This window comes from Ascaphus truei, chromosome 1 (genome assembly GCF_040206685.1).
Source record: "Ascaphus truei isolate aAscTru1 chromosome 1, aAscTru1.hap1, whole genome shotgun sequence".
In the NCBI taxonomy this organism is placed as follows: Eukaryota; Metazoa; Chordata; class Amphibia; order Anura; family Ascaphidae; genus Ascaphus; species Ascaphus truei.
Window position 1 is genome coordinate 249,951,986 of NC_134483.1, and position 25,676 is coordinate 249,977,661.

Genomic DNA, 25,676 nt, shown 5'->3' on the forward strand with positions numbered 1-25,676 from the left:
TGATCACTCCTCATAAAATTAATGTTTATATACAGACAATCCAATCGGTTAAATGGACACCGCTGCGTCCGTAGTGACCAATGACATCAGCACGATAATAGCGTACTGACATCATCCCGTAGAACGCATCAAGTGAATAAGAGGTTCCTAAAGTACAGAAGCCTCAATGGTGCAAAAATATTAGTGTGACTAAACTGACTATCACAATATACATTGTATCAACACCTTTATACAAATGTTCAAAACATAACGAACGTTTAATAAAGTGAATATGCATATATAAAGGGAGCAGCTGCATATATCAAACATGCATGTCTATATAAACAAGCACATATAAAAGCATCAACATCACAATAATTACAAATAAAATCCAATAAATTTTAATGAATGTAATTAAAAAAGAGAAATATCCTATTAATTCAAAGGGAACGACTACTACATGTACCTGTCAAATCTCACTGACATTGCAAATGCATTCAATTAAAGCTGCAGTTCAAGCTGCCGTTTTTAAAATATATATTTTTTTCCCCATTCAATATGTGCATCAATACAATCTGCACACTGACAAGTGATCTAGCTAAGCTGCAGATCGATTCGTTCTCCTGTAATCAATAGCTTGTTCCGGGTTATTTAATTCAGCATTGTGGGCAATGTAGTCCTGGAATATGATTGACTGGGCAGTTACTAGATACAATTGGTACGCAGAGAGAGAGGGTGGGGCTCAAGAGCAAGAGACTATCGGAAGGGGCAGTCACTTTGGAAATGCTTCCTACATTAGAAACATTAAAAATGTCTTTAAAACTTTTTTTTTTTTTAAATTCTATAATTATTTTCTCATAGCACAGAACTGATTTATTTAAAAAAAAAAAAAAAAACACATGTAGGATATTGCTTGAACTACTGCTTTAATATAGTGTGCTACTAACTTATTAGCGAAACGTAACCCGAACTACATACATGAACCTCATTCTGAGATTACCCCAATAGCCCCACCCTCTCTAACATTGCCCACAATTTTCAATTTGTCCCAGTATCAGAAGAGGTGATTACACAAGCGCTTCTCAAATTAAAACTAACCAGTCAATGTGGATCTGATCTACTGCAATCAAAGTTCCTATGACTTGGTGCCCCAGCCATTGTCAAACCGCTTGCTACCTCTATTTTGTGTTCAGGCCATATCCCTAAGATCTGGAAAACTGCCAGAGTTGTCCCAATCGTCAAAAGTGGGGACAAACACTGTCTCAAACTACAGGCCAATCTCTCTTCTTCCAATACTATCCAAAGTCATGGAAAAATGTGTCCACTCCCAATAATGCAATTACTATACCAAGACAAATTTACCTAACCAATTCCAATCTGGCTTTCGCCCCAAACACTCCACAGTAACTACCTTGCTAAAAGTTTGCAATGAAATCCAGTGTGGAATGGAACGGGGAAAATCGCTGGCGCAATATTCCTAGATTTTTGCAAAGGCTTTTGATACTGTTGATCATGCTGTCCTGCTTAACAATACTGTAGGGAAGCAGGCTTTAAACTGGTTTAATTCCTACCTATCGATCCCAACATGTCTATCCCGGGCACTAACTCCAACCCCTTGGATATCACCTGCGGTGTCCCACACGGTTCTAATCTTGGGCCTTTACTCTTCTCGGTGTTCATTAATGAACTTCCTACAACTTGTAAGGGTGCTTCAATACACATGTATATGCAGATGACACAATCTTCTATGCACACAACCCTAAGCTCTCCGACCTTGGACACGTACTTCAATCTGACTTTTTGAGACTTGAAAATTGTATTGTATACTGACAAGACTGTAACAATGGTATTTGGGACCAAGGCTACATTTTTAAAGCTTCCAATTACTGAGCTCTAGATCAGAACTAACTCTAATACCATCCTAACTCCTGTTACTAGTTTCAAATATTTGAGCATATGGTTTGACACCCATTTAACATTTGGATAGCACATTGATACCCTGATATCCAAAACCTATGCCAAACTAGGTGTACTATATAGAAACAAATCCTCCCTAAGTCTGCTGGTCAGAAAACACATTGCACAGCAGATGCTGATGCCAATTATAGACTATGGGGACATTGTATATGGCATGGCAACCAAAACGCACCTTGGCAAACTTGATTTTAGAAAAGATCTCAATAGTGCCATTAACTACTAAAAGTATAGAAGTGAGTACAGGCATACCCCGGTTTAAGGACACTCACTTTAAGTACACTCGCAAGTAAGGACATATCGCCCAATAGGCAAACGGCAGCTCACGCATGCGCCTGTCAACACGTCCTGAACATCAATACCGGCTCCCTACCTGTACCGAAGCTCTGCGTAAGCGGGGAGACTATAGAGCCTGTTACAAATGCCTTCTTTACATCAGTTATGCACGTATATGACGATTGCAGTACAGTACATGCATCGATTAAGTGGGGAAAAAAGGTAGTGCTTTACTTACATGCTCTGGTCCCATTGCGTACTTTAATGTGGGGTATGCCAGTTATCTATTTTGAAGAATGTATTATACCATGTTTATTTTTTTGTGTAATTCTATACATAAATTGCTGTTTTAACATTTATACTTGTTGACTTACCCATTTCTCTTTCTCTTTTTACATCACTCATTACAGGATTTTCATGGTTATGACATTCTGCAGGTGGTGCTGTCTTCAGAGTCACTGATTTTTAATAGTGATGCCTTTTGCAGCTAACTTGGTAGTTTTACGCCTTTTGCAATTTCTACAGTTATTAAAGTTTGCTATTATTCACGAGCTTTAAAAATTCATCCCTGGCGCCTCTGTTGCAGCGCTTACTGACCTTTCAGTCACCGCCACGATTGGCAGCAGCATGCCTGATCCTGCTTTTACTATTGCAACATCAAAACATTTGGCGGGCTATGACTGGCCGTGGCGGTGACTGACAGGTCAAGTCACCGTCATGTGTGCGAGGCTGTCTGCCTCTGCTCTCCATGATGATGTCTGGGGGAGAAGTGATGTGAATAGTATTTTTATTTCTGGTACGAGATTGTTGCTAGTCCCTCTTGTCAGCCAGTTAGTGGCAGAGCCCAGTGGTGGGAATCTAAAATTTTAAGAACCGCTTCTTGCCTTCACCTGTCCGGGCGGTGTCTCCGTGCATCCTCCCTTTGCAAATCTTTTCAAAATGGTTGCGCAGTGTCACATGGTGCAACATTGCCATGGCAATGTGACGTCACGTCTCATTGACATTGCAATGGACGTCACGTGGCGTTGGCAAGGCAGTGCCATTAGACCCTGCGCGGTCATATTGACAAGATTTGCAGGGGAAAGGTGCTGGGAGATAGATGCTGGTAGAAGCTGCCCGCCCGGACAGGTAATAGAATTTAAGCACCGGTTCGGCAAACTTGTGAAATTTTAGTAACCTGTTCGCATGAACCGGTGCCAACCGGCTGAATCCTACCAATGGCAGAGCCAGTCACCTCAATATGACCTTGGGCAGGGATTTTGGGAAGAGGAATAATGAAAACATTGATCTTTCATGTGGGAAAAACTAGTTCCAGCCATAGTGCAAGCTTTTTTGATTTTTACCTTGGGTAATTTATTTTATTTGAATTGGGCACTAAAATTAGATTTTAACATTTTTTGAGGAAGAGCTGATGTATATAAATGGTCTTTTATAACCTGACACTGAAGAACAATAATTTCCCTGTGCTAGCACTGCAATCTGTTATTTCCAAAAACATAATTGTTCTGCCAATAGTGTACCGAGATCTTTGGAAAACTGCACATTAAGACCTTGTGCAGGTACTTTTTATTTTGTAATGGTTTGCAGCATATTGCTGGTTATTGCATCTTCTACTGTGTTTCTATATATCAACTGAGGCGTATGTTTTGGTCTTTACAAGTAATCTATACGCCTTACTGTGCTTGAATGGTCTATGGACATTCAGTACTGAATGGGTTAAATTTAAAACCAAAGACAGAACATAAAACACAGACAAAGCTCAGTTATAGCACATCCAGTGAAACTCATACGACGGTACTGTGCCTAAATATATATGTATAAATATCTATTAAGTAAAATGGTCTTTTAGTTTGACATTTTTGGCCAAAATTGTTGTAAGCCCCTGAGCCAATTTCACGGCAGACCACAATTCAGGGGTCCCTAACGCTAATATAAATTCTTAGTAACCTGTGTAATAACAGGACGAATGATTTATAGTAAATCTGTCAATATTAGTTGCAAAGTTCTAAGTCTGATTGAAGCCTTTATTAACCTGTACATTACCAGGAAAAGCACTCTGTATTAGAGTTGTCACAACCATCCTGCAAGCAAACAAGTTCCCCTGTGTGGAAGATGCTATGGAGTGAGCCCTTAACCATTTAAATGTGGGAGGGGGTGAGATTCAATTAAGTAGGATGTTGCCACCCTCCAAACAGCCAAGACTAGCTGAAACACAATTGTAAAATATACTGGACACCTAACAAGCTCCTATTGAATTGTGGTCTGCCGTGAAGTTGGCTCAGGGGCTTACAACAATTTTGGCCAAAAATGTCAAACTAAAAGACCATTTTACTTAATAGATATTTATACATATATATTTAGGCACTGTAACGTGTATGAGTTTCACTGGATGTGCTAAAACTGAGCTTTGTCTGTGTTTTATGTTCTGTCTTTGGTTTTAAATATATATTGCCATGCTCAGTAGCACTCCTCTGTGACACTCATATGCTTATATATATGTTGTGGTTATTTTGGGGGTTCAATAGGAGCTTGTTAGGTGTCCAGTATATTCTGAATGGGTTAAAGCAGGAATGGAAAAATCCTGTGCGCCTAAAATTTCCCCTCTGGCATCTGTGATTGAGTGACCTGTGAATCACGGCTGCAACATCAAAGCCGGATCTGGTGCTCTAGGAAGGCCAGCGGTGGCGATTGACACGTGAAGGCACCGCTGCTCAGTGACGGGATCGGAGAGCAGGGAGCTGAGGCATGCAAGGACTGGGGGCGGAGCTAGTCTTAGTGCTCCTATACTCGGCCTGCTCTCGCTGCACATATTGGGGGGGGGGGAGAAGGGAGAGGAGTGAGTTTCTGTGAGTGTGGCTGTGTGTGTCAGAGACACTGACACACAGAGCCGCTGACTGGTAGGGATGAGTATTGGGGTAGCTGGAATGCAACAGTTGCTTCCCTCCCTTTCAGTATTCTTGTCCACCTTGGGAAACATTCTTTGTAACAATAAACTGCACCCATGATACTACAATTACCCATTGGTTATACAAGAAAATTTTCATATTAAAGTAAACACATCTTTAATGACTTGACACAAGTCGTTTGCTCAACCCACACTCTGACCTCACATACTCTGGTAGCTTTTCATGCTTGCTGTGTAATGCAGGAAGTCACATTAGCATGTGGTTGCCATTGATATAGACACAGTGGTGTGAAAAAGAAAGTACACCCTCTTTGAATTCTATGGTTTTACATATCAGGACATAATAACAATCACCTGTTCCTTAGCAGGTCTAAAAAATTAGGTATATACAACCTCAGATGAACAACAACACATGACACATTAAACCGTGTCATGATTTATTTAACAAAAATAAAACCAAAATGGAGAAGCCATGTGTGAAAAACTAAGTATACCTTATGATTCAATAGCTTGTAGAACCACCTTTAGCAGCAATAACTTGAAGTAATCGGTTTCTATTTGACTTTATCAGTCTCTCTCACATCGTTGTGCAGAAATTTTGTCCCACTCTTCTTTACAACGTTGCTTCAGTTCATTGAGGTTTGTGGGCATTTGTTTATGCACAGCTCTCTTAAGGTCCAGCCACAGCATTTCAATCGGGTTGAGGTCTGGACTTTGACTGGGCCATTGCAACACCTTGATTCTTTTCTTTTTCAGCCATTCTGTTGTAGATTTGCTGGCGGGCTTGGGATCATTGTCCTGTTGCATGACCCAATTTCGGCAAAGCTTTAGCTGTTGGACAGATGGCCTCACATTTGACTCTAGAATACTTTGGTATACAGAGGAGTTCATCACCTCTCCACCACCGTGCTTGACAGTTGGTATGAGGTGTTTGTGCTTATATGCTGTGTTTGGTTTTTGCCAAACGTGGCGCTGTGCATTATGGCCAAACATCTCCACTTTGGTCTCGTCTGTCCAAAGGACAATGTTCCAGAAGTCTTGTGGTTTGTTCAGATGCAACTTTGCCAACCTAAGCCGTTCTGACATGTTCTTTATAGAGAGAAGAGGCTTTCTCCTGGCAACCCTTCCAAACAATCCATACTTGTTCAGTCTTTTTCTAATTGTACTGTCATGAACTTTAACATTTAACATGCTAACTGAGGCCTGTAGAGTCTGAGATGTAACTCTTGGGTATTTTGCAATTTCTCTGAGCATTGCACGGTCTGACCTTGGGATGAATTTGCTGTGACGTCCACTCCTGGGAAGATTGGCAACTGTCTTGAATGTTTTCCACTTTTGAATAATCTTTCTCACTGTAGAATGATGGACTTTAATAAATTGTTTGGAAATGTCCTTAGCCCTTAACCCTTCTCAGATTGATGGGCAGCACACTAAGATCATTGCTGATGTCTTTCCTCCTTGGCATTTTATACAACAGACAGAGAAGCCCAATGCTACATCCAACATGACAAAAATACACAGTAAAATACTTATATATTCTCTTTTATATTTCCACCTTGGCATTGTGTTAACACACACCTGAATGCTCCAGACCAGCAAACTGCCAAAAGTTCGGCTTTTATAGAGGTGGTCACACTTGCTGATTATCAATAAATCAGGGGCATTTGATTAGCAGCGAAAGGAAAAACAAGCGCAAATAACATTACTAATCAAATAACACAAATGGTATACGATCCTTAATGAGTGCAGCTCCCGACGTAGAATTCAAACCAAATTCAATCAGCAAACGAAGGAGAAACAGGTGCGCAAATCACATCAGGACATGAAAAGAAAGTGAAAACACAAAATAGTGCAATATTGTCAACCCCAACAGATGATTTCAGTGTTGAAAGTTCTATAAAATTTGCACTCCCGTGTTTAACGTGAAATGAAAGCGTTGTGGTTATTAGAAGTTACCAACTTTTGTCTCCAGATAGGTACTCCAGATCCATAGAGAGGGGGGGGGAAATCCATATACAAAACAGGGAAAGCAAAAATAGTATAGTACTGTTTTTAATATTAAAAACACAAAGTATTCCACTTACATACGTGCCTTTGTTTGTGAGCATTCAGACCACCCTGGGTCATATGGTCAGACAAAGATGTTCACAGCAACAGCATCTGCTCCACGGCCGTCACAGCAAGTACTGGGCTGAATAAAGTTGTCCTCCACTCTGGATGTCATCAACAAGGGCTTCTTAGTAATCACTGATTCACCCAATGCGCGTTTCCACTGCAAAGTCTTCCTCAGGGAAGCCCCTGAGGAAGACTTTGCAGTGGAAACGTGCGTTGGGTGAATCAGTGATTACACTGACTTATGTACGTTTTTGTTCTGCATATCCAATTGCATGGCAAACCCTGAAAAATACAAAGTCTACCTTTTTTTAGAGTCTGTTTGCCTGTCCTAAAGCCAAAGGACACATTTTCTTAATTGGGATAAAGAATTTGCTTTAACCAAACTATACAAATACGTTAAACGGGCTTTATGGATAAACATCAGTGATTGAAACCCTTAAGTGGCTGTAAAAGATTCAGTCTCTGCAATAAGAGTAATAAAATATGCGGTAGTTGAATTAAGACATTCAGTTTTGTTATATATATTTTTTCCATTCACATTTACTCTAACCAAAGAAAAGCAAATCGAGCATAAGCTCCAAATGTCTAAGCTACATACTTTCTTGCTACTCAAAAAGGAGAGCTCTACATTAAGTGTATATTGGCACTTGTTTGTACATGTAAAAATGTCACTAACCTAGCATCAATGATGTTGCAGCGGATCATGCATGTACTGAATTTAATGTTTCAATCTTACATTATATAACTTATGGTGGGTAGAAAAGGGACATAAACCCTCCACCATACAGTGAATGTCCTTTGATGTTTCACGTCTCAGACAGATCTGTAAATTGCCTTTCCCCATTATCTTTAGTAAACAGAAAAAGGGGTACCCTCGCTCAGCTTAAAGTAAGGTGGGGGATGGTGCTCCTCTGGGTTAAGGTAAATGCGATAAACTATATATACAGAAAAGTAAACCCAGTTATGGTCACTCTTTCCCCTGAAGTGGATGTATTATGACATAGTTAAAAATACCTTTTTATTAATTGCATCATTAAATATAGATGGTGTAGACAATTACGCGTGGCTAGATCCTTCAAATTCAATGATGAATGTTAGGATTTTGTGCATTAAAAAAGGTTGTTGTTGTTTTTATAAATACTGTACTAAACAACCTCTGGTACAGTGACCAATGGTGAAAAATAACTGTCCCCTTAGTATTTATAGGGACTAGAGATGTATTGATCTCCCACCGTAATAATCCTGATTGCCCTAAATGGGTTCAAAATATATATAAACCTTGTTCATAACCAGAGATAGAACTAGGATATGAATTAATATCCCATGGGTGGTAATATATAAATTAGAAAGTGCATACAGAGTATCTGATAGTAGCTGAAGTAGCAATATAATACCCGTAGCTTAAAAGGTATAACAGGATATATTATGCAGGGAAAGGTTTTAGATAATGACAAAGATTTAATCTTCATGATCTAATTCCCACCGAGGTCTGCAGAGGCATGAACCTCCCTGTCGTGAATGCAGTGCCTCCGGGGTAACTCTGGGTCAATGCCCCATAATGAGCTGGTTCAGCTATAATGGTATCAAATCCTTGGGGGTAATGATGAGCATCAAACCATTTAGTGTACCCAAAAGTCCTCCTATGTAAGTGCCATTCTACTGTACTTGACAATTAGTGGGTAGTGATAGTAATGATGTTAATACAAAGCACATGAAGTATTAATCCTAGATGAAGATAAAGTACCCTATGGTAGGTGGTAGTAAGGTAATGGTATAAATACTGCAGTAAAGTACACAGGTAAGGTGGAAATATGCACCCCTAACACACCCCTCTTAGTAGAGAGACAGGTATGTGCTGTATTGGTATAACACTTGAGCTGAGTTGCTCTGGATGCGAGCACAGTGTATAATGCAGTTATGATTGTGTAGCTTCAAAGTCACCTAAACCACAGGGTATATGAGTGAAAATATCTAATCCTCCCTGCTGGAGGTGTTCTATAAACACCCCGTGTCTACTGCTCAGCTTGCCAGGACGCTATGTGCTGAGTCTTCTATAGCTGTTAGAGGGAAGCTCTAGCGAGTGGTTTCACATGAGAGCTCTGGTAAGTGAGGTTCCCTGCGCATGCACTTGAATGTGCTAGTAACCGCCGACGCGCGCGTTTCGCGTGATGTCACGTTTTCTCAAGGCGGAGGGGGGAGTCCCATTCAATGCATAGGGACTTATAAAGCAGCGTCCAATGTGTGTTAACCCTTAAGGTGCCTGTTCACATTTACATACTGTGCAATGCTTATCCTGGAACCAATGTAAAGTTTCAACAGGATTGCATGGGTGGACAGACATGGCTCCTTATTTTTTGTCCCTGTTGTAAAAAGTACAGGCAGTATCTTTGATACTGTTTAGACATGGTGTTATTGTTTGGTTGTAATAGTATTAACAGCCACTGTAGGAGTTGCATAAGGCTGCGTCCATGTTAACTGCTTGCTTGTTGAAGCATGCTGACGTGCGCTCCCGCTCAGCACTGAGCTCCTACAGCCGCAATTAGAGCGGCTTTAGTAGGGGCTCGCCTACGCTTCCGCAAGCGCGCGGAAGAGTGGGTCTTAGATTTTAAAATTCCCCCGCTTGCCGGCGCGACAGGCCGGTCACGTGAGCGGTTCGCCCAACCGCAAGGCCAGGGAAAGCACCCGCTTTCCCTGCGCCTCAGCACGCAAGCGAAGAGCCTGGACGAGGCCTAAGTGATACCATTGCAACAGTTTCAAATTGTTGCTAATGTCACTCGGGTACCTTGTTGAATAATAAACTGAAAAGCTAAGATTTTAGTTCAACCTACAAGTTATTTTAAGTTTATATGTCATTTTATGCCACCAGTAAATTAATTTAGGATATATGGATTGATTAGCATTGGATCTCTATCATTTTGTATATAACAATAAATTAAAATTGATATGCCCTAAGTGGGATATATGTTACATTAGAAGTGGTCTTAATCCCTTATGTTGAATTATTATTAGTTTATTCAAAAATGTATTATACTAAAAAGGTGACTGAGGCTACCAAGAGAACATCCACAGAGGGAATATAAATGCTATTAAATAAAGGGTGAGAACACAAACCCTTCATTAAGGCCTCTGGGTGACAATGTGCCTGTGACGGTAGCGGGAAATATGGCTGCTGTTTTATAAAGGTTAAGTCTGCCATAACCCCTACCTGTCAGTAATACATTGATATTGTATTATATGGTATGTATATATATGTATGTCTTTGCATGGTTTCAGCACCTCAGGAATCGGGTTAATAGGTTTGCATAGAATTGTTGCAAATGTTATGTTGGAGTCCTACCCACCAATCAGGGCCAGCATGTAGGTGTAAGGGATCGGGGGACACGCGCCTTACAGCGGGTCCTCGTCACCCCGGCTCCCAGTACTGCCGCACGTCCCAGGCCCCCTCCCCGCCGGCTCCTTACCCGCTCCGGTCGGGCGCCGCTCCGGTCCTCCGCGGCACATGCCCTCTCCGCCCACACGCTGCCGGGGCGCGCGCACCCGTCCTCTTCTACACTCCTCCTGCAGCTTTGGCTCCACCTCCCATCAGCCGGAAGCTGTTTCCACTAGGGAACACCACACCAGGCATTTCAACCTATCCCTGGGGCCGCTCAGTCAAGCCCCCGCTCCACCTCTGGCTCCCATTGGTTCTCCAACATTTATAGTTTCTGTCTGCCCTCTCCTTCCTCGCTCTGCATAGTTTTCCTGTGGCTCTTGTAGTATGGAGGTCTGTGTCCCCCGATCCCTTACAATACCCCCCCTTGAGGATCGGACTCCGGATGATCCTCCCAAGGTTTATGAGGAAATTTCTGATGGAATTGCTTAAGTAAAGCTGGGGCGTGAATGTGATGACAAGGTACCCAAGAACGTTCCTCCGGGCCTTATCCCTTCCAATGAACGAGGAATTGAAGTTTGCCCCTGGACCGTCGTGAATCAAGAATGGACTGGACTTCAAATTCTTGTTGCCCCTGTATCACCACTGGGTTGGGTCTGAGGACGGTCTGGAAAAATGTACATTCTGGAAGAAGGGTTCAAGGAGGGAAACGTGGAACACTGTGGTTATCCTCATGGTGGGTGGTAGCAAAAGCCGATACGCTACCGGGTTGATCCGTTCGAGGACCTTGAAGGGACCCAAGAATCTGGGTGCCAGCTTCTGAGAAGGAGTTTTAAGTTTGATATTCTTAGAGGAAAGCCAGACTCTGTCCCCAGGTTTATACTCCGGTGCTACCTGACGTCGCCGAACCACTTGAACCTTCTGTTTTCGGACGGCCCCTTGCAAGGCTTTTTGGATCCTCTTCCAGGAGTCTTGTAAATTAGAGACTTGGATATCTGCTGCCAGTACACCAGACTGAATGGAAGACAGAGGAAGACGGCTAGAGTGGAACCCATAATTAATGAAGAAAGGCGACTCTTGCGTGGATTCATTCATCAGCGAATTAATCGCGAACTCCGCCCAGGGTAATAGATCTACCCAGTTGTCTTGAGACGCCGACACATCTAAGATACTGCTCCAACGTCTGGTTCATTCTCTCTGTCTGACCGTTCGTCTGTGGGTGATAACCCGAAGAGAAGAGGAGGGATATGCCAAGTCTCTGAGAAAATGCTCGCCAAAACTTAGAAATGAATTGTGTGCCCCTGTCCAAAACAATGGGGAGCGGAACGCCGTGTAACCTGAAAAATTTTCTTTTCGAAGAGGTAGCCGAATTGGGAAGACCCTTGAGGGGTACAAAGTGCGTGTGCTTGGAAAATCTGTCCACTACCACAAGGATCGTATTCATCCCTTTAGAGGGTGGGAGTTCCACAATTAAATCCATTGATATATGTTTCCAAGGCCGTTCAGGGATGGGAAGGGGCAGGAGAAGACCAGATGGTTTGAGTCGGGCGGACTTACTCTGAGCGCACACCGGACAAGCTCTCGTGAAATCAAAAATGTCTTGGCTCATTTTAGGCCACCAAAAGGTTCGTTTGATTAAATCCAGTGTCCTTTTGAAGCCCGGGTGGCCAGCCGATCTGGAAGAATGCCCCCAATCTAGGATCTTGTGGCGAAAACGTGGAGCAGTGTACAAATGTCCTTCTGGCACCTTTATTCTCCTAGGGATATGGGCCTGGGCTTTGGTGATCTCATTCAGGATATCAAAAGTATTGGCAGAAATTATATATTTGGCAGGCAGAATGGTCTCCAAAGATTAATTAGATTTCTCCTCAGTAGAGAACTGGCCTGAAAGTGCGTCAGCCTTAATATTCTTGGTACCAGGAATATACAAAATTGTGTAATTGAATCGGGGTGTGGGGGGGGGGGAGGAGGAAAAAAAAAAAGACCCCAACGTGCTTGGCGGGATTCCAGACGAGAGGCCCTTTCAATGTACAATAAGGTTTTGTGATCGGTGAGAATTGCTACTGGCTCTTTGGTACCCTCGAGGAGGTGTCTCCATTCTTGCAAGGCTAACTTGATTGCCAAGAGTTCTCGGTTCCCGACATCATAATTTCTCTCGGCCGAAGAAAATTTCCTTGAAAAGAAACCACAACGATGGAGTTTTTCTTGAGGTGATGACCTTTGCGAGAGCACTGCCCCAGCTCCAACATCGGAAGCGTCAACTTCAAGAGTAAAGGGAAGCGATGTGTCCGGGTGACGAAGGATGGGGGCGGAGACGAAGGCTCTTTTGAGGAACTCGAAGGCTTTAATGGCGTCAGGGGACCATGCTGATGGGTCAGCCCCTTTCTTGGTAAGGGCGGTAATCGGCAGAGCAATAGTAGAAAAATTACGGATACATTTCTGATAGTAGTTTGAGAAGCCAAGGAAACGCTGGACGGCTTTTAGGGAATTCGGTAACGGCCAGTCTAGAACAGCCTTCAATTTCTCAGGATCTATGGTGAAGCCTTTGTCGGAAATTATATAGCCTAGGAAGGCTGTGGATGATCGGGGGGAGAGACATTTCTCCATCTTTGCGTAGAGGCTATTTGCGCGAAGCCAAGCGAGGACCACCCTGGTATGATGTATGTGCTACTCAAGGTTTCTGGAGAAAATGAGGATGTTGTCTAGGTATACTATGACGGAATTACCCAAAATGTCCCGGAAGATGTCATTCATAAATTCTTGGAAGGCAGCTGGGGCGTTGCAGAGGCCAAATGGCATCACGAGATATTCATAATGACCCGTGCGTGTGTTGAATGCAGTCTTCCACTCGTCACCCTCCCGTATTCGGATTAGATTGTAAGTTTGGAGAATACAGAGTCTCCTTGGAGCCGGTCAAAAAGTTCTGAAATTAGAGGAAGGGGGTACTGGTTTTAACTGTGATTTTGTTAAGCCCACAAAAGTCGATACAGGGTCTTAAGGAGCCATCCTTTTTCTTCACGAAGAAGAACCCTGCCCCGTCCAGGGAAGTGGCGTTCCGAATAAAGCCTCTCTTGAGGTTCTCCTGGATGTAAGTCATCATAGCCACGGTCTCGGGCACGGCGAGGAGATACGATTTAGACTTAGGGAGTGTGGCTCCAGGAATTAATTCTACGGGGCTCTTGTTAGATTTCATGTACCTCGCTACTCCCTGGACTCGGCTTTGGACCTCACTACGTTGCTCTCTCCTGCCCTTGACCTACGGCTTTCGGATCTCTACCTTCGGACCTCTGGCGCCCCGGACGCGGTAAGTATCAGGCTAACCCTTTCTCAGCAGACCCGGCAACGCATCTTACCACACTCCGGGCACGCCCTCACTGCTGTGGGTGCGTGTTATACCCTTACCCACCTTAGTACTCAAGCGTTACGGTAGGCAGCTCCTGGCCCTGAGTGTTGCAATGTTATGTTTTAAGTGTATAAAAAAATGGGGAGGGAGACCCCTAGCAAACAGAGCTTGCAGAGCGTTACAGAAGTGTTGCTGTGACAGGGAGAGCTGCAGTGTCCAAGCCAGTGCTAGTCTCAGGCCTGAAAACCCATTCCTGTAGGCACTGGACAAAGAGAGAACAGGGGAAATCTCTGCAAGTAGGTCCCTGCGACTAGTTAGACAGGGTATTCCCCAGATTCCCCAAGTAGAAGATGCTCTTGCCCGACCATATCTGGCCGAACCAGAGTAACAGCAGCACTGGAATCCAGCATACCGGCGGTCATCCGGTCCCCAATGGTCACCGGTCGAAGGTGCTTGATCCGGACAGCCTTAGGACGAAGACCGACCGTGGCAACCTGGGAAGCTGGTTCGACTGGAACAAATGGGTTGGTCGCTGCGACTGGCACCGGGAACGAAGGGGAGGTTGCTGGATCATCTGGGCTGGTTATTCAGGCGATGCCCCGGGCCGCTTGGGTACGTTGTCCAGCCCCTGCACCCTGGGCTGGAGAAGCTTGGGACAGTCGCAATCACACCCGGCAATCCAACTTTTAGAATTGTGCTCTAGCCGGGACATGAACTCGAGGTGCATGTCTTGGGACCCCTAGTTCAGGGCTCTGAACTGGTTCCGATAGGTCTCTGGGGTAATAGCATACCACGCAAGTAGAACCTCCTTCACAACTGGGTAGTCCTTTGCATCTTCCCGGTTCATCTCATGGTGGGCTGCAGCTGAGGGGCCAGGTATTTGACCCAGTCCTCCTCAGGTAGGTCGTGCATGTCACAATAGTTCTCAAGGACCGCAGTTATCCATCAATGTCATCCGTGTCCTCGCAAAACGCGGCAAAGCTGCTATACTTGATTCGGCACGACCGGCACGTGCTTGAGAGCCGTGGGGGGTGTCCCGGGCGCTCGCTCCGCTCCCCCGCTGACTGTAGCGGCGCCAGGGGGGGGTGAAAGCGGGGGACACGGGAGGAGGAGGAGGAGGAGGAGGAGGAGGAGGAGGTGGTGCGCGCGAGTCACGCTGACGTGTGTGTGTGTGTGTGTGTGTGTGTGTGTGTGTGTGTGTGTGTGTGGTCACTCCACCTCAGGCCAATGAGAGGTGCGGGGGCGGGCGGGCGGCCCAAGGGACCAATGAGATTTCCCCTAGGGACACAGGAAGATGCATACAGTGCTTTCACTAATATATAATAAGATATATATGTAATACGATACCGTATGAGCGAATATCAGAGGCAGCACTCCACAAGGTTGTCAAAAAAGTATTGTATTCAGTGAGACATAATAACCAACGTTTCGGTCCTCCACACGGGACCTTTCTCAAGGTGATGAACAAACAGAGTGCAGTATACCACATATATATATACCCAATTCAATCAAGACAAACAGGTGCAACACATGATGAAATACAATAATCACTTACATGCTGAACACAGGACCCTCCCATAGAGACACAGCCTGACAGATGACAGCAAGATTACTACAGTATTCCTGACACGTAGGGTGCGCTCACTGCGCATGTGTGTGTCAAAGGTTAATGTCTATGGGTACATAGACTTCCGTCGCGTGTTTCAGTGCCAGTGGAGGGCGCATGAATCCGAAAAAATGTCACTGCGCATGCGCGAGTCGTGCGCAACTGCTGGGAGATAGTTGGACATGAAAACTAATGTTATAGCCATTGCGCATGCGCGAACCGCCTGAAATAAATAAATAATGCGGAACGGTGTAGAATAGAAAGCCCCAGCGCTCTGCTCCGCTGCAAGTCGCAGTATGGATCATGACAGAAGCTGTCTAATGTGGGAGCCCATGGAGAGTTAATGAACTGTGTGCAGCTGTCTCAAAGGGGGAGTCTATGTCCATGTGACAAACAGGAAAAACATGGGGCATATACATCAATAGTGGGGCCATTGCGCATGTGCAAACCGCCATAAATAAATAATTAATAAGCGGTGCAGTTTGCAGTGAAAGCATCTGCCCTCTGCACAATAAAATCACAATGTGTGGAATGGCAAAGACTGCATGATGTGTGAGCCCATGGATAACAATTCAACTGTATGCAGCAAGACTGCATCTTCAAGGGAAAGGTATATGGTCATGTCTGATGCTCTGCATAATCAGTAAGCTGCCAGCATCAGTGTATAGTTGCTCATGAGCTGATCCCTGAAGTGGGCTGATAATACCAGTGAATGGTATCGTGGGCTAGTCCCTGCAATGCTACCAGCATGTAATAATGTTGCACAAACACCAATAAAACAGTGCCGTATAGTGATAATGGGGTCAAACATGGCCCCATCATATGCCAATTTATTCATGGATTCCTATGAATGTAAACATTTTTTCAATAATCCAACATACAACAAATATCTAGTTAGGTTTTTCGGCTACATAGATGATTTGTTTTTGGTCTGGTCTGGCTCTGAGGCAGAATTACTTGCATTCGTTGACACACTCAATCACTTACCAACCACTATACGCTTCACATTGTGCTTCAGTACCACAGAGGTAGCCTTTCTGGATACAATCGTATATAAGGAGAATGGTCACTTGGCAACAAGACATTTCCGTAAAATCACGGACAAAAATACGCTGCTGTTAGCATCAAGCCACCATCCGGCACCCATGAAGAAAAGTTTACCCTTTTCACAATTTTTGAGGGTAATAAGAATTACCACTGAACCATCTAGATTAGAGGCAGCACTTGAAGATATGAAGGAATCTTTCCTGGAACGTGGCTATGCTTGGACAGAGGTGACCATGGCACTTATTTGATTCATATAGGATTTGCACCCACCCTTATCTACCTGACGGAGTGCCTTGTTCAATCTATTCATTATATATATACATATACATATATACACAGTGGTTGACAAATCACCAAAAAATCTACTCGCCGCACAAAAAAAATCTATTCGCCACCTAGTACCAAACGTGTGCTGCTTGGGTCAATATTTACTCGCCCAGGGATTAAATCCACTCGCCCGGGGCGAGCAAATGTATAGGTTTGTCGAACACTGTATATCTATATCTATATCTATCTCATATAATACAATATCAATGTATTACTGACAGGTAGGGGTAATGGCAGACTTAACCTTTATAAACAGCAGCCATATTTCCCCCTACCATCACAGTGCCCAGCATATAAATCCACCTAGATTCCTTTGTTAGTAGTTCTTTATCCCAATCCCCCCTTCGACAGCCCGGGGAAAATTGGTCAATACCAACAAACTGTAGCATATTGATATTACCACTATGTTGTTCATTGATATGTTTTGCAACAGTGGTTTTGTGTTGAGGTGGTTTCTGACAGATCCAATATGTTCCAGAACTCGCTGCTTAAATTGTCTGCGAGTTTTGCCCACATTTTTTCCCACAATTACAGGTGGCCATATAGATAACCCCTGTTGAGATACAGGGAAAAACAGAAGAGGTAGCGCTAACTATAAGAATAAATGGTACAATACAATATACAAACTTATGTATGGAACATTACCTACACATAAGGGGCTGCCAATGATACAATAACTGACCACCAGGTCAGAACAGAGTAGAATAGGAGAGAATGTGTATCTAAGGCGTCTAATATAATATAACAAAAGGATATAAAAGCCAAGCCTGTTGGAGGATCTTGAAGTAGCTCCAAGTGGTGGGTAGAAAGCTTAAGAAAAACATAATGCATAGCATAATACTGTTGGATAAGGTGACAGACACACATACAATACAGATAACAGACAGCTGAGAATTCAACAGGTGATAATTAAAGATATAAACATTTAATAAAAACATACATAGGACATATGAAAAATAATAAAATATATATAAACAATTGAAGTAGGTCAGATTGACACTCTGCTGCAATGATAGAAATGCCCACTCACCAGCTGGTGTGTGCAACCCTTCACCAACGGAAGATCCCCTGTGCAGTTGCAGATTACCGGAATAGAGAGGGGATACTCTCAGATATATCCACTGCTTGCCCTTATCATCCATCTGGTGAGTGGGCATTTCTATCATTGCAGCAGAGTGTCAATCTGACCTACTTCAATTGTTATATATATATATATATATATATATATATTTTATTATTTTTCATATGTCCTATGTATGTTTTTATTAAATGTTTATCTTGAGTTATCACCTGTTGAATTCTCAGCTGTCTGATATCTGTATTGTATATGTGTCTGTCACCTTATCCAACAGTATTATTGTATGCATTATGTATTTTTTTTTTTTTTTTTAAGCTTTCTACCCACCACTTGGAGCTACTTCAATATCCTCCAACAGGCTTGGCTTTTGTTATTCCACAATTTTTTATTTGTATAATGTTAGGGAGCAGCACACATGGAATACAAATGAATGACCATATATTATGAACACGTTAGCGATATATAGGCTTTTTATATTCTACTCAAGTCACTTATAACTGTATAAGCGTATTCTTGAGATTCAACACGAATGCATGAACCAGAGAAATTCTGTACTTTTGTCAAATGAATAGATACGCAACAATATTCTTGAGATTCAAATTATGACAATAAAGATGGGTGTCTAACAATCAAGATATTTTCTGAAATCAAGTTGCATTACTGTACCTAGTATATGTTTCTTCCCAGACTGTCAAAAAGACAAAACAGAACAAAAATGGAATATTAACACTTGTGTTGCCATCTATTACAAATGCATTGTTTTCTGATATTTTTTTTTTTTATATAACTTTAGTTTTATTGAGTTTTTCAGCAGAAAACATGTACAACCAAATCTTCAGCATGCATTGTACAGAAACATTTTGTTGCATACTAACATTTATCAAAAACGGGTATTGGGAAACAACCAAAAATAAAAGAAAGCAAAGAAAAGGGGGAATGTAGGGGAGAGAGGGGACAGGAAAAGGGGGGGGGGGGGGAGGGATGTGTGGTGCGGGAATCATTCCCACCAGGACTAACAATATCGTGGTGTTTCAACTCCTAAAGGTTGCCAGAACCTAAACCCATCCGGGTGATCCCGTCTAATCGAGGTCTTAAGTTCCCACTCCGCGTGCTTATCGAGGGTGCTCTTGGCATTGCGTGTCCAAAGTAATTCCTACACTAAGCATTAATCAAGGGAAAACGCATCTACTACTATCAAAGCAGGATAGTATCTCTTCCTACTCCCGGGATGTCCCTCTGGTCCAGCCAAGGTGTCCAGGTTTTTAGATAAATTTCGCCAGTGTCGTTAACTAGACTTGTTAACTTCTCCATCTGGCATACAAACCAAATTCTGTTCCGAATCTTGGAAATTGGAGGAATTTCGGGTTGCTTCCATAATGCTGCGATCTCGCACCGAGTTGCTGTTGCGAAATAAGCAACTAGTTTATTACTTGATTTAGTCCACCCCATAGACGGTCTGTTCAGCAGAAACCGCCACTGGTCCATAGGGATTTTGAGATTAAGAATCTTCTCAAGCCAATCTCTGATTTTTCGCCAAAGCGGTCTAATCCTCGGCCAGGACCACAGCATATGTAACAAATCAGCTGTTGCTCCGCACTGTCTAGGGCACAGGGGAGAGTACCCTGGTACGAATTTAGATAATTTCATGGGAGTGTGATACCATCGCATTAAAACTTTATATGCGTTTTCCCTTAATGTCGTGCATATAGAGCTCTTGGCTGATGCTGTAATTATTCTTGCCCATTCTTCTGTCTTTAAAACTTCACCCAGATCTCACTCCCATTGATCCATGTACCTCAGTTTGTGGTCTACCTTTACTCCTGAACCGATCACTTCTTTGTACAACAGCGATATGAGTCCCCTGGTATCTGTCTCAACTAGACAGAGCTTTTCAAACTTGGTTAGTGGGGGTCGTGGGGTAACGCTAATGTAGAATGCTCGCAGTTGGAGAAATCTAAATATTTCTGAAGGAGGGATGTTTGATTCCTCTCTAATTTGTGCAAAGGGCTTCATATCTTTGCCCCCCTCTAGATCTCGGAGCCTATGTATGCCTAATTGCTTCCAAATTGTAAATTCCTTTCTGTACAGGCCTGGAGCAAAATTTGGGTTGCCCCAGAGCGGGGTCATCAACGATCCTCTAGATAGCAGATTACATCTACTTTTATTGGCCTCCCAGATAGCCAGTGAGTTCGCCACTGAGGCCAGCGGCTTATTCATCAGCTTCAAGGCTGTTTTGGGTAACCATATCAAGCTTTTTAACTCTATTGGGGAGCAAGCTTCACTTTCCAATGCAACCCACCTTTTCGAATCCGGGTTTACGTGCCATTGGGAAATTTGGCTTAATTGTGCCGCTTTGTAATAAGATAGCAGACAAGGTACCGCCAGGCCCCCCTCCAATGTTGTTTTTTTTTTTTAGAATCATACCCTTTACTCTCGGTTTTTTTCCTTCCCGTATGAATTTGGATATAGCAGACTGAAGTGAGAGTATGTCCGTCAGTCTAAGTGGCACCGGCAACGTCTGAAACAGATACAGGATGTGTGGGAGGAGATTCATCTTTATACTATGTATCCGTCCGATCCAGGAGATTTTAAAAGACGCCCATTTTCTCAGCTCTTCCTTCAGATCGCAGATCAATTTGGGGAAATTTGCTTGGTAAATACTTTTGTAATCTTTGGGGATAATGACCCCTAGGTATTTCACTCCGTTTTTTGGCCAATTAAAGTTGAAATTGATCTGTATCAACTTTTCTGTCTCTTTCGGGAGGCTTATATTCAGGGCTTCAGACTTAGATTGGTTGATCTTAAAGCCTGATATGTCATGAAATTTCCCTAGCAAGTTGAATAGGTTCGGTAGGGAAGTGAGCGGCCTTGAGATTGTCAGCAAGACATCGTCTGCGTATAGCGCTATCTTATGCGTCTGTGAGCCCGCCTCTATGCCTCCAACATCCGGGTTATTTCTAATCTGTGCCGCCAAGGGCTCTATGCACATTGCAAATAGAAGGGGGGATAGTGGGCACCCCTGTCTAGTGCCGCTTCTAATTTGGAAAAGGTCCGACGGAAATCCCTGGTGGATCACCCTGGCCGCCGGTCCCTGGTATAGTGACAGGATAGCATTGATCACCCGCGCTCTCATCCCAAACTCTCCAAGCGTGGCCCTCAGATATGGCCAGTCAATCCTGTCGAAAGCTTTTTCAGCATCCAGACTCAACATCATAACTGGGATCTTGCGTGTATTGGCTATATCTATCAGATCAATGATCCGTCGGGTGTTGTCTGCAGCTTGTCGACCCTTAATAAACCAGACTTGATCTGGATGTACAAGTCTGGGCAGGATGTGACTTAATCTATTTGCCAATAATTTAGCATATATTTTGATATCTGTGTTGATGAGCGAAATGGGCCTGTAGCTTGAACAATCTAATGGGTCTTTCCCATGCTTATAGATTACTGAGATGGACGCTTGAAGCATCTGTTCCGGGAATGCAGCCCCGTCCAGCACCGCATTGAACATTCTGAGGAGGTGAGGCCCCAGGAGCTCAATGTATTTTTTATAATAAAGGTTAGAGAACCTGTCAGGTCCAGGTGCTTTGGAGGGTTTGAGGCTCTGAATAACCTGGGTAAGTTCCTCTAAAGTAAAATCTGCTCCTAAAACTTCCCTTTCCGAACCACTCAATCTTGGTAGGTGTGCGCCCTTCAGGAAATCCTTCATGGCTCTTTTGGATTTACCATTATGTGCCTCTTTTTCCCCATTATAAAGGTTCTCATAAAAACTCCTGAATTCCTCCACAATCAATTTTGGGTTGGCTGTTTTGGCTCCTGTTTTTAGCCGTAACTCCCGAATACTATAATTTGGCTGTCTATTCCTCAATTTGTTGGCCAGTAAGGTATCTGGTTTGTTTGACTTAGCATAGAATAGCCTTTTGGACCAACCCACCGTGGGAGGCCAAGACTAGATTAAGCTCGACTCTAGTGTCTTGGATTTCTTTAAGTAGGGCCGGACTCTGATCCCGTTTATGTTTGAGTAGGAGTTCTCTAAGCTTTGTTTGTAGGGTAGTGATTTTCCCATTTCTTTCGCTTTTTCTTTTAGCTGCAAATTTAATTAGGGTCCCCCTCAAGGTTGCCTTGTGCGCTTCCCACAATACTAGGTGGGATTGAACACTACCCGTATTAATTTGGAAAAATGTATCTATTTCCTTACCAATTATTTGTTCGGACCCTGGTACCTTCAGCAATGCCTCATTAAGTTTCCAATTTGCTCCCGGCCTGTCCAGAAATTTTTGGGTACACCGTAGCTCTATAGGTGCATGATCCGACCATGAAATATCATGGATCCCTGAATGGGGGATCTGCGGGACCAGTCTGCTAGAGACAAAGAAGTAATTGATTCTGCTATAAGATGAGTGGGGGTGCGAGAAAAAGGTATAATCGGGTGCATCTCCCTCCAAATGTCTATTAGTTGGCTATCCCTAAGACCTTTCTGAAGGGCATCTATATATGACTTTTTAATAGCTTTATGGGGGCCTGACCTGTCCATCCCTGGGTTGATCGCTACATTGAAATCACCCGCCACAATTATATCACCTTTGGCAACTGATCTCAGTGTATCGAAGAACTTTTTAATGAAGGAGGGGTCTTGCTCACATGGAGCGTATATCGTAGCCAGCGTTATAGGCTGAGCTTGTATAGTGCCTACTATAACTAGGTACCTACCCTCTTTATCTCTCTTAACCACCTCTTCTATAAAGGGGACGTTGTTATGAAGCAGGATCGCCACTCCTCTTTTCTTTTCCGTCCTTGCAGAGGAAAGGTAGAACCGCCTAAAGCTCTTATCCCAAAATTTGGGGGCACTTTTGCAGCTAAAGTGCGTCTCCTGGAGAAACACTACATCAGCCCGCTTGCGCTTGTAATCCGCTAATTGCTATTCGGCGTTTGCCCGGGCTATTTAAACCTTTAGTGTTGTGGGAGACCATAGTCAACGACATAGTGTAATGGAGTTGTTTTTATTGCTGTAAGTGCTATCTATATTGTAGGCCCTTAGAGCCCATGAGCCCTCTGGCCCAGCTACTTCAGTCGGGGCTTGCGCCCGCACCACAGAGGGAGGGGGTGGAAGGGGGAGGAAGGAAAGGGTAGGGGGAAACAAAACAATTGAGGGGCCGAAGCTGACCGTGGTCAGCAGTGGTCCCTTGGCCCTCAGGCGAACATTGCGCCCTGGAATGCCCGGTAGGGGCTTCCTAACCCCCAACCACTTCCCGTGGCTGGGTGCCCGAGGGACTTGTCTGTGCATGATGGAGTGACCCATTCGTGCACAGCTTGAGTCACAGGCGGCCGGCCCAGGTGGTCCCGAAACCGGCACTTTCCACAAAATACATCAAAGCAAATTTTTTCCCTTAGGTATACGTTGTGTGCCATAGCAAACCGACTTGTGTATATTACAAAAACTATATACAGTGAAACAGTAAAACTGGTTATGTCTTTTTCGTCCTCCCCGGCCTTCTTTGTGCCTTCCCCCAATATGACTGGTGGAGATCGTAGTGTCCCAACAGAGTATTCGATGTGCAGCCCCCCTCTCCCCTTTGCAGCGGGCCATCTCTTGTGGGGGACTCCCCCTTACGCTAAGTGTATCCTAGTGTTAACATATCTGAGAGACAGAGATGTGATAAGTCCCGGACTGTAGCCTCATCCATCTCTCCTGATCATATCTTTTAATCATGGCACCCCTCCCCTCCCCACCCTTGCTACCGGACTCTTTGACTCCATAGAGGGGGTGCTGATTGTTCTGGAACCCTCGAGTGAATGGTTTCCGGTCCCGGAACAGCGGCGATAACCCTTCAGATGACCATCTCTCTCGTCGATACAGCCCCGATTCCCCACTCCTCCTCTCAGGAGCTCTCGACTGTAGGGATTGGAGAGACATGTTAAGTATATGGTATTACTCCCTGAGAGGGAAACACCTCCAGCTTAATCTTCCTATCTATCCTACTTCCCAGCTCTCTCTCTAGGTATTGTCATCCTCCCTTCCTCTCCTATCCCCCTTCCAGAGGTAGGGCCCTCTCTTGTTCGCAAGGGTGTTCTCCCCTTTTTGGGCCCGCAGAACCCCTACATAGGCTCTCCTTCCTCTCTATTCTCTCGCTCCCTCTTCCCCCCCAGTCCCTTCGTTCCCCTCCGAACCCTGCTCTCCCCCCATCTTCTTCCTTACCCCCCTCATTCTTTTCCTCTCCCTGCTCTCCTGCTCCCGCCTCCGTCCCCTATACTCTTCGCCCCCTCCACACGTCTACTCTCCTCTCTCTGGCCCCCTCTTACACTCTCCAACTGCCCTCCTATCCTCCTTTCTCTCCCCCCTTTTATCCTTCTGCCTCTCCCTCTCGTCCCATCCCTCCCACCCCCCTCGCTGTGGAGAACAACTTATGTGGTGCTGCTGGTGGATGTGCTGCTCTTCCTCCTGTCACAGTCCGGCTTCTTCTTCCTCCGTCGCCTTGGTTCCTGTTCCGCTTCATGTCCCTCAGTTAAGTGAGTCCCCCGGATCCGTTCGCTGCTCCGAGCCGTCCTCTCGCCACATGGAGGCGCTCTCCACCAGTCTGTCAATCGACTATCCCTCTGCCGAAATGCTGCCGTCATCCACCAGGTGTCTCTCTCCGGCCGGACTCCCATTGCTAAGAGCAAGATGGCCGCGGCTCCAGTTCCCGCCACCAGGGGATCTCTGTATCAGCCTTCTTCCCCAGATTGAGGAAAATGGCCGCACCACGCTCTTCCCGCCACCAGAGGGGATCGGATCACCATCTACCTCTCTCTGTAAGGTTTTGGGCCGGGGAAGGCTCCTTTAAATCCTAGCACGGGGACGGACAGCAACGAGGCAACCCTCAGTCTTTGCGCTTGCTCCCTGACGGCTCCACACGCTGCCAGGAAGCCGCCGGAGTGGGAGCTTCTGCGGGGACCTGCCGCTCGGGGGAGAGACCGGAAAGTATAATTTTTTTAGGAATTCTGCGCCTCCTTCCAGGTGTTTCAGGGTAAAGGCCACTCCATTTTTAATTACCATTAAGCCGAAGGGGAATAGCCAGCGATAGCGGATTCCATGATCCCTTAGGACTCTGGTGACAGCTGCGAGGGCTCTCCTTTTTAACAGAGTTTGTGGGGCCAGATCCTGGAAGACCTGCAGTCTCACCCCTTCAAACTCCAGGGTCTTGGCAGCTCGTGCAATTTGGCACACATTTTCTTTAATTTTAAAGTAATGAAGCCTAATGATTATGTCCCTCGGGGGGTCACCCTGTTGCGGTTTAGACCGCAGGATTCCAGGACCCCTCGCAGGCGTATGCTGTTACGCCTGTCCCGGTTTTCCGCGTCCTCCTGCCGGTCCTGCAAGTCAGCAATCTGTTTGTGTAGTTGGGCTATAGACTTGTCATTTTTTTGTAGGTAAGTAGCATGTGCGTCCACTTTATTTTCGAGTGTGTTCGTTCTTTCCCCTATGCTGTCTATGTCCTGCCTAAGCTTCCATAACTCCTTCTGAAAGAAGGTCTTCATTTCTGAGCAAAATGCCTTCATATCAGTCCTCGTGACCCAGTCCTGGTCTGCGGTCCCCGCTCTGCTTGCGGGTCTGCTCGCGGACCTGTCACTTTCAGAGTCAGAGCCCGCCATTTGCCCGCTGTCTTCCCCTCCACTTAC

The 25,676-nt window shown here is 44.5% G+C and overlaps 1 protein-coding gene across 6 annotated transcripts in view; it reads left to right on the forward strand.

The window, feature by feature from the left end:
* SLC25A51 (solute carrier family 25 member 51) overlaps window positions 1-25,676 on the forward strand; it is a 52,381-nt gene that overhangs the window by 2,421 nt on the left and 24,284 nt on the right. Inside the window, exon 2 of one of the 6 annotated variants that reach the window (XM_075602899.1) lies at window positions 21,464-21,540. The exons of 4 other annotated variants lie outside the window; for them this stretch is intronic. Coding sequence is in view for 1 of the 2 variants with exons in the window: in XM_075602842.1 (XP_075458957.1) it covers window positions 13,811-13,923 (113 nt within the window). In the remaining variant the exon portion in view is untranslated. Of the gene's footprint in view, window positions 1-13,800; window positions 13,924-21,463; window positions 21,541-25,676 lie in introns of those variants that run through there. One more of the 6 variants, XM_075602842.1, reaches the window with a different exon arrangement.